Genomic DNA, 15401 nt, shown 5'->3' with positions numbered 1-15401 from the left:
AGGACCAGAGTTTCTGACCCCTAGTAAAACTTTTTGTTGGTTGAATCCCCTGAATTCAACTTTTGGCTCTGAGGCACTTCTGTCTTGTTTGGGTATCTCAACCAGCCCAAAAGAGCTACACTCGACATGGGGTGGGACTGTCTGCTTATCCAGCCAATGAAAGAAAAGAGGTGTGTGTCATTTGTGACACAAATACAGGTCTACTGTACCTTTAACAACACAAGTGTTTTGAAAAGCTACAGATCCACCCATTCCTGTGAGATTCTGTTCCTATTGCAGATGCTGTACAATGTACACTGCCGGAGCAAATTAAGTTAAAGTTTGCCTGGCGAAGAAGCCTTTAAATGCTGCCATATGCAGGATTGCATGGGAACTTCCTGATGCACATATGCTGCTTTGAACCAGTTCAATTAAGTGTTGAATTTAAAAACTGATGAGGGGTATTAGGAAATATATTTTATAGTCATGCTTAACTATTTATTTTGCTTTGCTTTACCTTTTTTATTGTAGACAGGGTTTACACTCATGGTTTTGCTGAATCTTAGCAGATCTTACAGGAAGTGTTGTTGTGCTGTACTGTATAGGCGAGGTACTTTTGACCTCAAAATGTAGCATTATAATTTATTTGCATGAACAGATTACAGAATCCATAAACATATCTTGTATGCTTGATCTTGTAAGCACATATAATTGAGAACTGCGAGATTTAAATCAGCAAATTTTTGCAGCATCTAGCGGTGAGGTTGCAAATTGCAACCAATTGCTTACTCCACTTCTTCCTTTCGAAGCAATATGGTGACCGACACAGGACAAATATGTGATTGTGTTTCGAGGAGATAAGGCATTTAAGAAACGCATTCTGTAGAGCAATTTGTCGGTTTAGGGCTACTGTAGAAACAACATGGCAAATTCCATGTAAGGGACGCGCGGTGTATGTAGATAGAAATAGCTCATTCTTAGCTAATAAAAACATAAGGCTTCATTATGTGATGCTGTATATAGTTTATATATATGTAGATACAGTAGTTAAGTATATTGCATTGCAATTCTGTAAGAAAATAAAGTTTTAAAATGTTCTTTTTTAAGGTACAGCTCGCGCATGTGATGTGTGATGTGTTTCTCTCAATTCTATAAGCATTTCATTTTTATGGCCAAGAGGAGAGGGAGATCTTGCTTTTGTTGTTTATCAGTTTAAACAGGAAAGGCTTCCAAACAAAGATTACGGTTATACTTCTCCATTCAAACATCCAAGAAAGTGTCTCTCCCAATAAAAGGCTGAGGCACATGTGCATTTTTTTCTGCCTTTGTTAAAAAGTGGAGTCATCCTTACCAAAGTAAAGGCAGACATGAGAAACTCCGATAACATCTATGAATCGTTATAAATGCTTTTAACATTTTTAGACAACAAAGTTTTGTTTTAATAATTCAAATATAAAACTTGATTTGAAAGATAAAGGATGATCAAAGTTAATTTGATTTTCTATTGGCAACCAAATGCCACATCTGTGCTCTGTCTGTTGACCAGAATGGTCTTAAATGAATCAGACTGCATAAATTGTGCAAAGGTGTACCAGACTAATTTGAATCTATGGCAGAATGTCACGTATGTCTCACTGATGCCTTTTTCGATTTTGTGACATTTGTGTTTTGTGTTGTTACAGGATTATTGGTTATCTTTTCTCTATAAACGTCTGGTGGGTCCCAGGGTACTTGGAGTCCATGTCGCAGGTCTCCAAAGGAAACCACGCCCTGGCCGAGTGATTCGAGACAAACTTCGCATCTACGCACACTGTACCAGCTTTAACAAGTGAGTTCACAAACCGTCTATATGCATTCGTCTATCCCACCACAAAGGTCATGAATTCCCTCAAACTTTGGAATTCTGACTCGCGTCGGTAAAATATGTGCACTTAATGCTGACCTCATATTTTTATCTATGGTTGAGTAAAAAATGCATAAACCCAACCCTCGTTTATTTAATGAAATTAAAATGGTTTCAATTAACTCATGGGTTGAAACAACTAAGCAGAGATTTCTTTTAAACACAAAGTTTGAATTTGGTGATATCTTACCCAACCTTGGTTTAAAACAGCCCGATATCTTTTTGCATCAATAATGCCGTCTAGGTAGGCAGTTTACTAGATGTCACAATGCATATAATCGCACCATAACATGTTTGTATGTGTGGGAATTCTATTCTGTCTGACAAAATAACCTGTAGCGTTACATCCACCCCGGTTACCTGAGAACATGCCTGTGGAACGGGATTTTAAAGCATACCTGTTCATTCTCAAACACATAAATTAGAGAGTCCAGACAGCCACTCTTTCAGAGCGAGAGGCCATAAAATTTAACAAGTATCAATTGTCAAGTGCGTGGAGTGTCTCTGTGCATCGTGAGAGCCGTTGAAAGGCACCAGAGGCTCGGCCAGGTGAGAAGCCTGTTTGAGGCGGGGGCGGTGGAGGGCCAAAGGGACAATAGGAAGGTCTGTACCCGGGCCAGATAAAAAGTGCCATCGTTCTCTTTGATCATTATCTATTACCCCAGAATGATGTGAGTGGGACCTGCCAGCTTTTCACCAGCAGTGTAGGTTTACTGGCCACAGATCCTTGTGTCTCTCAGCTCAGTTACAGGCCTGTTTCACAGCCTCGTGCAGGCCCCTGGCTTCAGGATTCCTTCGGTGGCAAAGGCGTAAAAGGACAGAAAGGTCTGTAAGACAGTGTTGCTGTTATAAAATTTAAGTTTAAAGAAAAATACAATCTACGCCACAAGTAACTAACCTGAACGAATCTAAAAAATAAGAAGATAATTAGAATGTAATAATATTGTATTTTTGCACTCCGAGCTATTTTTTCTAATGAATTGCATCCAGAATAAAAGTTTGTGTTTACATAATATAAGTCTGTATACTGTGCATATTAATTTTGTATTTATAAACACATACATGTTTAAGAACAAATTAAATATACAAATGAATAAACATTTATATATAATTTCAATTTTTGTTAAATATAAATAAATACATGTAAATTTTTCCTACATATGTATGCATGTATGCGAATGTGTGTATAAATTCAACATTAACATGCACAGGACAAAGGGATATAAGGTATTATGTCAATACAATCTTTTATTTTGGATGCGATTGATCATTTAACAGCCCTCATTTTTTCTGGCACAAACACAATAGGATGCCAATCATACAACAAATAATTTTACACTAAACTAGAGACACTTAAATGAATCAGACCTTCGCTTGTCACATTTATGAAATTGAACTTGTATGTTGTTCTCTCAATAATATTTAAATAGATTTGGGCCTCTGGATTATCAGTTCTGAAACCACCAGAGTTGAAGGAAGAAAAAAAAATCTGGTTGTCGAGCCAATTGCTGACCCGTGTTGGCGTGCAGGCGTGACATAGTTTTGGGTCACATTCAAAAGCTCATCACATTGTGTCTTATTCATGAAACGGAAACTACTACAAACCGGACGAGTAATCTTTGTAAATGGCATGAAACCCAAAACATCTGGCTTACAACTAAACTATTCAACGAGACCGTATCATTTCTGCTTTGCCTGTTTCTCAAGTTTTATTTTACTTCTTCCTTATTGAAAGACAAGCAATTTTATTAAGTAATATCTTTTCAATAAAATGACGCTCTTTAATGTTAACTATTACAGTTATATTATTCCAAATATATACGAATCTAAGCATTCCCTCTCTGTCACTGGAAAACAAAAACAATGTTCAAAATGTCATTGTTTTTTCAAGCATTCTGGTTTCATCTATTCTTCTTTCAAGTTTTTTTATTCTATTAGTGGTTAAAATAGCCAGTCTAGCAAGTCTTGGATATGCTTTCTGTATCTTTGCTAATCCATCACAACACCCTTATACAAAACAGGCCTCCTTTTCTGTTGCTTTGAGTGGTTTCTATGCTCCACATTTCCCCAGGACCGATTTGACATCAAACAAAGAATTACATGTTTACGTTCCCCATGTGAATGCTGGAGAGGAACATTGTTTCAAAGTCTTGGACAGTGTTTATCGTTTTCGATCTGTTCTTCTGATCTAATGCGCCCTTCTGGAAAATATCTACCCGAGTTACCAAAGTCCATTAAAACTGAGACACCACATATGTATCACATGACATAAGAGATGTTTTCATTACGCAGACTTGGTTTGTCTTTTTACCAAGTCCCTTGAACTCCGTTCGCTCCGCGCCAAGGTGTAAAGATGCACATGGCCCCGGTTGCTCGTGATTGGTGAGATTACTAACAGGCATGCCTGACAAAAGCCAAGCTTTGACCTGAGCAGTTGCCCCTTTACAACATGTGGTATTCGCTACAGCTGTGTTTTCCTTCAGTTTTTTGTTCGAATCCTTATTGGATTTTTATCGTGTTTGCCTAATCATGTTGCCCCATACTTCATACTCCCCGAAGCCTGTGCTTCACTAGTTTTACACGTTTGATGGAGTCACTGTAACATAAGCACATCCATCCAACATGTTTAAATCTTTTCTCACCCCTGTGTATTTTTGGAAGGCGGTAATGCTTTTACAGTTAAATGAAAACAACCATCTCTTTTTAAATGACGTCGTCTCGAGGCCTCCCTATGCTCATATCATTTGCTTGTATACGGAAATAAATCACAGGCGGTTTTGGAGTCGTATATAAATAAAATTCTGAGTTTTCGGAGGTCAGAATTTGCCAGATTATCAGTAAATACAATGCATGGAGAGAAGTTTATTCAGCCCCGCTGGATGATTTTGTTAAATTTTGGTATAGTTTAAGTGAGTTTTAATGACTTTAAAGACTTTTTCCATAATTTCCAAAATTCATTAGGCATTTATGTTTCAAAGTTGTACTTTTTTGTACTGGTTTATATCATATAATTACTTTGTTTTTCCTAAAACAATTTTGGTTATGACGTAAATTATGTGAAGCAAATCAGCAAAATTTAAGACCAGAATTGTAATTAGTACAGTACAGTGTAGTTTGAGAGTAATTTATTTGATTCTTTTTTCATTAAACTATTATACTTCAATGCTGGATTTGAATCGTTTAACAAATGTAAGCATAGCAGTTATTGTATATACTGTACAGTGCCGTATAATTTGAATACTAAATTGCATTATTATTAATAAATTGTTGCTTTTCCTCGCAGCCACGATTATGTCAGAGGGTCCGTAACTATTTACATTATCAACCTGCATCGGTCGAGAAAGAAAATCAAGCTTGCCGGGACGTTAAGAAATAAAACTGTTCATCAATACCTGTTACAGCCCTTCGGCACAGAGGGACTTCACTCCACGTAAGTCCATTAAAATTGTTGAAAATAAACTAAACACAAAATATATGCATACAATCTATTTAAACACGTCTAATGGTTTTGGTAAGGATTTACAGTAGGTTGATGTTGTTGTGATATGTGTATTTTTTTCAATGTTCAAATGCTTTCGCCATTTGTAGGTTGTTCACCACATCAAAGTTAACACGATTTAATATAATGTAATTTAATACTATTTAAGATCTATCAATAATATGATTTCTGACGGTTTATTGTTTTGATAATGCTTCTATTCTCAGTTTACTGTAATAATCCACACTGAGTGTTGTTACTTACTAAACATGTTAACACAGAACGAACAAAGATAAATTTGGTGCTCAGTTCCCGTCTACACAAACAGACTTGAGCCAACTGTTGTCTGACAAAATATTCAAGGATTTTGTTTCACTAGCACTAACCTCACGGGCTGGGTGGCAGTGGAAAAGGGCAAAAAAAGAGACCTGGGTCATAAAAACACGATATATGGTGGATTTATCCCCTCGAACTGTTAAATGAGCTGCAAGGATTTTCTTATTGGCGCTGATTTGATTCATGAAGCCAAAGTATAGCAGATATAAACATTTTCTGTGTTTGTCATAACCCTGTGCTCAAATAAACCAGAAACATTTAATTGAATTCAACTGCTTTAAGCTCTGATGGTTATATGCCGTTAATATTTTCCTTTCCAGTGGTTTGTGTCACTTAAATGTGAACTAGAGACGGGGAATTAGAGCAGCACAGCTAATGAATATATTTGCAGGATTTTTTATGGTAGAAATGTGGCGTTTTGTAGCTCTTGACAGGTTTACATGGTAACACTGGAGGATTTCAGCATCACGTGAAATGCAAAACGGCAACACATCAGCAATAAGACGTTAGTGCAGCTGGATGCATACAGTAAGTTATACTTAAAAAATGTGTTGGCTGGGGACAACTGGAGTATTTCAACCTTATACGTTTTACGCATTGTATTTCTATTGTTTCGGCTGTTAAGAAACACATCATATTCTACTTAAAGCATAGTAGCAGACACAGATGTTTTGAGTTTAGAGATAATTCCACGGCGAGAACAATACATCAAAACGTCCATTAAACGATGACGATCCAATTAAATTAGCGTAATAATGCTTTATTTGTTTTATTGAAACTATATTTGAACCGAGTGAAAATACATCTTCCTTTGGGGCAGATGTTGGCAAGAGTTTTGTCAACAACTTTGGGCTTGAATTTCAACCAGTTTTTGTCTACTTCTCGTTTTTCTCTTGTTTTCCTTAAAGGAATTGTGGGATTCGGAGGGACACCTCTGTCTGAGCTTAAGGTCTATTATTGGGAGTTATGTGTGATACTTTGTAAACATGATCGTTGTGTCGATTAGTGAAACAGAACCTCTTTGTATAAGCCTTCACTTAAATCCCTCCATCTCTAAAGAGAGGAAAAGGTGAATGAAGGATTCTGCTAATCCTGATGCTGATAATGAGTAGATAAGGAATTCAGGTGGATGTTTTGATGAAAAGCCTCATAAAAACATTGAAGGAAAGTTATATCACAGTGTGCAATCTATCATTTAAGTCAGTATAAAAATGTGTGTTTTGAAAGACTCATTCCCACAGTTAATAATCTTAAACTGCTTGCTTTATAATATTAAGTAAACATATTATGAAAAGGTCTTCTTCTGGTTCCAAGGAAATTCCTTTCATATTCTTTTTGTTTCAGCGGTTTGAAAACCGTATTCCAAGTTAAGATTATTTGTATCTTTTGAAATGCCCCCAGCTGCATATGGGCTGAATCAGTGTGTTCAAGAGCATATTTAGTGAGTCACATATACAGGTCGACTACAAAGTTACTCCAGTGTCTAAATCCTACAACACAGATGAAGGAAAATTAAATGCTCATTTTGTGGGGTCACACTTATACTGTATATTCTCAGACTCTCAGAGAGGTTCTTTTTATCATGGGTAAAATTCCCTCATGATATTTTGTAAATCTTAGTCTTAGTTTTGTATCATATTTATTTGAAGAAAGAGAAATAGTGTGGTATAATTTATATATATATATATATCCAGGCTGTCAAACGATTAATCGCGATTATTCGCTCCCAGAATAAAAGTTTGTGTTTATATAATATATATCTGTGTACTATGCATTATAATTTTGTATTTATTAACATATACACATACAGGCATATATTAAACAAAAATCTAAAAATGAAAAAACATTTAAAGCATTTAAACATTTCAATTATCGGTAAATATAAATAAATACATGAAAATATTTCTATATGTATTCATGTGTATGTGTTTGTATTTATACAATGAATATGCACAGTACATAGACATATAATATGTGAACACAAACATTTATTCCGGATGCGATTAATTGCGATTAATCGTTTGACATCCCTAATATATATATATATATATATACATAAATATATACATTTTCATTTTATTTATTACAATACATACAAATGAAGAAGGCTACAAGTGCATCATTGAGGGGACAGTAATATTACATTTTACCATATAAATGTGCAGAAATGGCTTGAAAATGTTTTAAAATAGTTCTCATGTTGTGCCTTTGTGCTTGAAAAAGTCAATAAAATGTCTGCCATTATCTCTTTCTACTGTAAACGTTCAATTTTTGATATAGTTTTTCATTATTGATTATTTTAGGAATCAAACATAGGCGAAAGTTGATTATTAACCTCAATAAATGTATTTAATAAGGTTAGAATACCCTACTTTTGCATAAAGACACTTGTGATACAGTAAACTGAGTAAATGTTTCATTAGTTGAACTGTTATTACTAATCAAACATTTGAACACAAGACTTATTGATCTCAATGATCTTGTGTGTATCCAAAATACAACAAAATAAATTATTATAATTGTGTTTATGATACTGACAATTACAGCTTATACGAAAATTACATGATATATTAAATAATATATATTTTAGCTTTTTTTCGTTACATGCAAGGCATATTGAAAAGTAGCTACATTAAATGGATGGTGATGGCATAGTGAAAAAGTTTCCACGTTTTCTTGCATCGCAAGAGAAAAGCTGAAATCTGTTAGGCCTAATAACAGTTAAAATATAAAACAAACACAAGGAGAGAAACAGTGCCCGAGGCTGAAAACAGATCAGCTACTGTATAATCACGTTTAGTTTCTCTGGTCTCCTTGAAGAGTCGTTTTTAAGAACACCATTTCTTAAACGCATACCTACACATGCAGCCAAAGGCTGTTAGAGGTTCAGCATATGGAATCATCCACAGACTTTAATTCAATTTACATTCTATCTAAAGAAAATGTGGATCTTCTGCTGCAGAGGCCCTGAGCAAAACACTGGCGCTGTGTTCTGACATACCTCTCTGTGCTTTGAACTCCTGAGCTTAAGTCTTCCCCGGGGGAAAGGGGTGGTTGTAAAGATCAACAATCCTTCCTCGTTCTTGTGCCCACTGATCTATATAAATGACTGGATTGCTCATGACGTCATTACACTGAAGCTACCGCGATGCCATGTTGGTTGACCCAAACGTTCTATTAAGTGAGTAGGGAGTTATCACATATTAATGAGAAAACAGTTACTTATCGGTCCCTGTTTTTATATCTTAAGGCTCATAGTAAATAGGAAATGTATAACTTGTTAAATTCCAACAAGGGAAATGTCTTGAGTATGTAAATGGTTAATTAACAGTGTGCAACTCATTGATTTCTATAAGTCGCTATTCTGCCCAAAATAAACATAAACATTGAAAAAAACATCAGAAGTAACAATTAATTTAAAGAGTACATATTACAAGATCATGTAAATAACATTTCATGGAGTGTGTAATGTTGCCGTGTGTGAATTTTGCTAGGACTGCCCCGCGAAAACGTCACTCTTCTCCCCCAAACTCTAGCTGTGTCTCAGTCAGCAAAATCTTTCCAGTGCACTGAAATGTTCGCTCCCTAAAATTTCCCACAATGCACTGGCAAAAACCAATGAGCATCGAAACTCCCTATGTTCCCTTACTGGAAATCTCGATGACAAATTTTAGAGCCATTTATCCAAAATCGCACGAGCCGGCACAATAAACTTCATTAAACGGATTAGAACTTTTGAAAGGACAAAGGCTTATTTTATTTTATGTTTAAACACACGTTGTTAGACTGGAAGGTAACACAATCTACTTAACAGTTCGATTTAATGATCGACCAAATTAATGCACGGATATGTAACAGAATGAATAAATTATTTCTCATATACACTTCGATCAGTATTTAAAAAATAAAGTCAGAGAGTAGTCGGTTTTGCCGGTTCTTAATTAAAACCAGCTGTGAAGTATCATGACGTGCTTGAGGCACACTCCGGTCTTTGGACCTCCACTGAGTCCACACTTGGTGACAACCTCAAGTCTGTCCCAAAAATCCACTACCATGTACCCTTGTGCCTAGTGCCTTATTAGGTCTGCACTTCCTGAAGTCATCAAGTTTGGACTCAGAAGAGGTCCACAAGACCGGAGTGTGCCATTTGGGAAAGGGCCAGGGATTGTAGTTTGTGAGTCTCATTTGCGGTAGACCAATCATAGGAGACATGACCATCTGACCAATCAGATCAGAAGCAGGCGGAAAGGATGGGATTAGATAGTTGATTCCCCAAAAGAATCATTTGATTCAGTCGAGAAGTAAGGTAAGAAAAACTATTATAACAAAAGAATAGTGTTTTTACACCTTGTATGTACGTAAAGTTGTTGTTGGACACTACATAAACCAAATTGGGACATTAAAAATCAAGGAATATTTACTCTTTAAACACATGTGAACTAAAAACCTATCAGGGCCTAATAAAATGAAAACAGGGTTATTTTAGAGTCTCTGTCAGTTGGGCACACAAAGATGGCGGTGAGATCGCTTCCGGTGGCTTCACCCTCTGCCATTGGTTTAGCTTTTAAGGCTCAATCCAGTCATTTAAATATGATCATTGGTCATGCATGATGAGTGCCATCACACAACACAAGACCTTATAATCATTTTAGTCTGTGCCATTAAATATAAGATGACTTAAGATGGACCAGTCTGCTGGACTACATCCGATTATGATTGAATATTGATTAATAAAATGATATATACTAGAAATTATTTACACTTTTTTAAAGTCCTACTTTATAAAAAATCATTGAATCTTCCATTTAATAAATTTCTGTAAAAAACATAATAAGCAATTGTTCTCACATGCATGGAAGTAGCTTATATTTTTCATATTGGAAGTAAATGTCTTCTCTCTGTCTATCTTTTCGAATAGTGAAATCAATTTTAAATTGCATCTAACATTTGTTTCTGTTTATGCACTGAAATCAACACTTTACAAGGGTGAGCAGGCATGTTGACTTGTGGGAGACAATATTTCACACAGTGTGCTGTGTTATATACTGCCAAAGACCAGGCATACTGTGAAGGATATATGTGCTTCATTCTGCAGGAAAGTAAGAGAAGTATGTTAGTATGCCATTTGCAACAAAGGCACTGTCTTATACTAACCAAGAGTATTTTGTGTGGGTTTTATGGTTGAAAATGCAGCTAGATCGCCCTCTAGTGCATGAGAGAGTTTTAAATTTCTTCAAACATATGCATATTGATATTGCTCAGTTATCCTCTATGTAGACGTAGGTGCATTATATGGGGGTGTTTAAGCCAGTGTCATCTTGGAAAGATTAAAATCCAAACAAACTCCAGCAAAAGAGAAAATTATTAAATCATTTTTAGAGGTGAATATCCTAACATGCCACCCTTGATCACAGTTCTGTATATAAAATGATAAACGTGGGTCCTAAACAGAAGTGTTTGTCCTAAATTTATTTAGGAATATTTAATTTAATTGTTCTACTTTTTCATGTATGGACACAGTGAACTGCCAATCAAGAATCTAAAGTAGACATTGAGATGTATTTAGTGATATTTTGGTATCCATCCCATCTGCTGCTGGATCATAAGATTATAACACGTCGCTTTATTCTGCAGGTCTGTGCAGCTGAACGGAGAGCCGTTGCTTATGGTGGACAATGAGACGTTTCCTGAGATGAAACCACGGACGCTCAGGGCAGGACGAACTATAGCTATGCCGCCCGTATCTATCAGTTTCTTTGTCATCAAAAATATAAATGCTTACGCCTGCCGCAGATAACACATACACTGGCATCTGATGTCTGGCTCGTGGCATTCTCCTCTCTTCACAAGCTCACAAAGACGTGGAAAAGATCTGCCCTTCATTTAAGAGAGGGCTGCACTGAACGCCTTTCAGCTACATTTCTCCTATTTGTTGTTTTGTTTTATTTGTCTGCAAGAACAGCTAGACTTGTGGAAAGTGAATGTATTTTTGTGTTAGTTATTTTTTGGGTTGTGGCCCTTTTTTGTTTCTTTCGATTTTGAGGGAATGTCAGGAGAGCGTAATAAAGCCTCATGGTTCACAGAAGTGTCACATATAGTACATACAGTGAAGTTTTGGAAATGGCAACTGCATTTGAATGTCTATTCAATTTTTACAGTCTGAATATGAAAAACAGGAGCCACTCCTGAAATATTGGCAACTAGAAAGTATGCAAAACATTAAAACAGTTTGAGTGCACGGGAAAGAGAAATCTGTGTGATTTTGCAAACAACATGCTTTCCATTTCCAAATTCTGTGGGTGGATTCTGTGTGATCCTGTCTCTCAGATTAACTCGAGTTTGCAGATTAGGACATTTTTGGATCAACATCCTTGTCATTCCTTAACATTCCAGCCGATCTACCATCAGATTTTATGGTTAGGTTTAAAGCTGGGGTTAAGAGCTTGTACAACATTCCTTTCATCCAATCATTTCCTTATGCTTTTAAGGCTGTTTCATAGTTAGGTATAAGGGTCGGACTATGGCTGCTGGATAAAAATTTTGTTTCAGGACCAACAAAGGAGATCCAGCTATATCTGATTTAAAGCCCTTTCTGGAAAAAAGAAAGCAACTTACAGAAGAAGTTACGGAGGCCTAAAGCGGGCCAAATCTTAAACCATAATCATTTTTCTTCATCCCTGCACAGTTAACCTAACCATGCACTTTTAATCATCCCATGCAAGCCTATAAACTTAAAACATTGACCCACGCCCTGCAAAGAAGATTGCCATCTCAGGCTCTTTATAATATTTGTTTATTCTTCTACAGTTGCTGCTTGATAAAATAAAACTGTGTAATCATGAAGAGACTATGGGAAGCTTTAAATATTTACTAAAATGTTCTGGTTTTCTCTGCTAAAGTCACAGGATACACACAAGCATTCAAGGAAAATCTGAAATCAATATTTACTGATGCTCTGAAAAATGCCGATCTATTTTTACAATGTTTACACATTTGACATCCCATTTTAACTCTGTTGAAGGCTAAAAAGAAGAGAGATTTTTTGAAGGTACCATTTTTATGAAGAACTGGGTCATATGCAGTTTGTCGAGGAGCTCAGGAAATAAATTCATTTCGTCCATTGTTGTGTTTTGTCATGGCATATGCATGTATCACAGCTTTTATTATGTGTGATGCATAACATCATGAGTCTTTTTTTAAAGCTATACATTACGCTACCTTATTCAGTTCAGATACAAGGGCTCCACAAATGATTTGACACTTACGGACGATATCTTTCTTAAGTTAACTAATGCAAAGAAATGTTGGTGTCTGAGTGCTTTTGATTGAATATCCTATGTACAGCTATATTTTCGTGCTGCTAGCTGACTAATTATTATTAAGCATGAGTGACAGATATTTTGTACAGTTCCAAACCTTTTTGATACATTAATAAATGTAAATACATTTTGTTTTTGATATTTTGGTTTAAGTGCGTGCGCTTCCTTGCGTTATAAATATTATTTATATAAATGTATATGTGTGGGTTTTGAGTATGTATATATACATATTGTGTTTAGAGAAAACAGTTGACTTTTATTTAAGTCAGTCCACATTTGAAGATAATTATTTTGTACTTTGTGTAAAACATAAAACAGATTTTACTCGAGATTAAAAATAGCCATGTTTAGCAATGTTGTTTTAATTGTAATGATTGCTTGCAGTGTGCACACATGTCACTTATTTACAATGCAAAAAAAAAATCTGATCTCCCGTAGATCAAGTGTAGAGATCAAAAAAGTGTCTGTAAGTGAATTTATGGGCACCATGTTCAACTGTCTATATGTTTGGATGTTTGTTCCAGGGTCAATAATGCTATTTGCATCTTTACATTTTGGGAGTTTCTGATGTGAATCTGTTCTAGAGATAAGTAGGGTACTTATTTTGTTTATCGCATATTCGGAGTTGTTTATATTTTCTGTTACAGAGCATTATTTTATTACGGAAATGTTTGCATCTGAATATTTTTTCCCAAAATATATTAATAAAATAATACAAATGTTTATTAAAGATCCTGGTTTTGTCCTGTCTTTTTCAATACTCAATAAAAAGTGCATGTATAGTATTTAATATAGCGTGAATTTTTAAATTAATAACATTAATTCCTCCAAACTTTAATTTGCTTTATCACGGGGGCGGTGAATAGGAAAGCTGGGCATTTTTTGTCCCTTGCGTATTAGTTCACCATACGGTGCTCCCTCTGTCACGGTAAAAAATACACATTTTGTCCATTTTTTCTGAACCGTATGAATAACATGTGACCATTTAAGACTCTTTTCTGACTGTATAGCAACATTATTCCAGCATATGTTCAGAAGTGCAAGATTTGAGGATAAAAGCATACTAAGACTTGTGATTTATATGAAGGCCTGGATGCAAAGAACAGCAGAAATAAATTGTGACAGTACGACATGACGGGTAACTCAACACCGACAGCTTTATGCACCATCAGGACGAACTGTTCTTGTCTTCAAAGGCCCGGCAGGGTCTTCAGTCCGGTGCTGAGCGTTCAGGAAAGGAAAGCCGCTAGTTTGGTCAGCCAGAGGTTGCACCAACACACCAGCAGATGTTCCTCTTCCAGGCAGCTGGGACTAGACTTTGTTGAGGAATGAAAGAGAATTAGTGTCAGAACAATCATTTAGAGCATCAAATGATGAAAACCATTCAAACCTCAATGAGACTCAAATGCAATGGATTATCAACTTCTTATCAATGCTGGTTTAAAGCTTAGTGTTGTTTTCCTCATTAGTTGGTACATTATATACAGTAGCCATTGACCTAATTCAATGGCTAAATGTGAGATGGTGGTCTAGTGGGTTAAACCACTGAACTGGTAAATCAAAGGTTGCTGGTTCGATCCTAGCATCCACCACCAGTGTGTCCTTGAGAAAGACACTTTACTCCGTGTTGCTCCAGGGGGATTGTCCCTGTAATAAGTGCACTGTAAGTCGCTTTGGATAAAAGCGTCTGCTAAATGTAAATGTAAATGTAATTCGGTGATGCTAACTGCACTAAACAGAAAAAAACATCACATTGAACTTTGGAAAGTTCTCCAGGATACATATGGTTCATTTTTAAATATTCAACGTGGTACACTCATAAACAGAATCCAGACTCATTCATACTTGTGTTTTCTTGGTCAAGACTCACAAAACTTCACACGACCCAGCAGGCCCAAGACAGTTATCCAAAGTTTCCATCAAAGGTCGCCAACCTTCTTTCAAACATTATCATTTTCAGACTTTAAACATGAACTGGATCAGACACTATGTAGACGGTGATGTAGTTTTCTATTCATTTCTACCAAAGTTTGACTTGTTGACCCAAGCATGAGTGAAAGTTTTTGAGTTTTAAAATATAACTTTTATTTCCATATTCTGTTTTCATTGACAATAGTCTGCGTATTTGAACAGATCCATTCCATAAAAGCAAACAAAAGTCCTTCCGAAATAAGCATGCCATGCACCGCCAAACTGAGTTTTGACTCAAGCTGGTTTCAAGTGCAGCATTATTTTTGTGTATGACACTACGCAGGTAGATCTTTGTCATTTGATCAAAGCTGACATGTGACAGCATAGATTCATATACAGACATAATAAAGTATGACTTTTCGTTTTCCGTTGAGTCTGTAAATGCTAGAGACTAGAGCTCTGCGAAGACTCAAAC

The 15401-nt window shown here is 36.0% G+C and overlaps 1 protein-coding gene across 2 annotated transcripts in view; it reads left to right on the top strand.

The window, feature by feature from the left end:
* hpse2 (heparanase 2) overlaps positions 1–13745 on the top strand; it is a 54910-nt gene extending 41165 nt beyond the window's left edge. For both annotated transcript variants that reach the window (XM_056760582.1, XM_056760583.1), the window contains exons 10-12: positions 1662–1807; positions 5166–5312; positions 11331–13745. In XM_056760582.1, the coding sequence (XP_056616560.1) occupies positions 1662–1807; positions 5166–5312; positions 11331–11493 (456 nt within the window). In that variant the 3' untranslated portion in view covers positions 11494–13745. The remainder of the gene's footprint in view (positions 1–1661; positions 1808–5165; positions 5313–11330) is intronic.
* The last annotated feature ends 1656 nt before the right edge of the window (positions 13746–15401 follow it).

This window comes from Triplophysa dalaica, chromosome 11, assembly GCF_015846415.1.
Source record: "Triplophysa dalaica isolate WHDGS20190420 chromosome 11, ASM1584641v1, whole genome shotgun sequence".
NCBI classification, from domain to species: domain Eukaryota; kingdom Metazoa; phylum Chordata; class Actinopteri; order Cypriniformes; family Nemacheilidae; genus Triplophysa; species Triplophysa dalaica.
The sequence above is the reverse complement of the archived record's forward strand: the minus strand, read 5'-3'. Positions and strand labels throughout refer to the sequence as shown.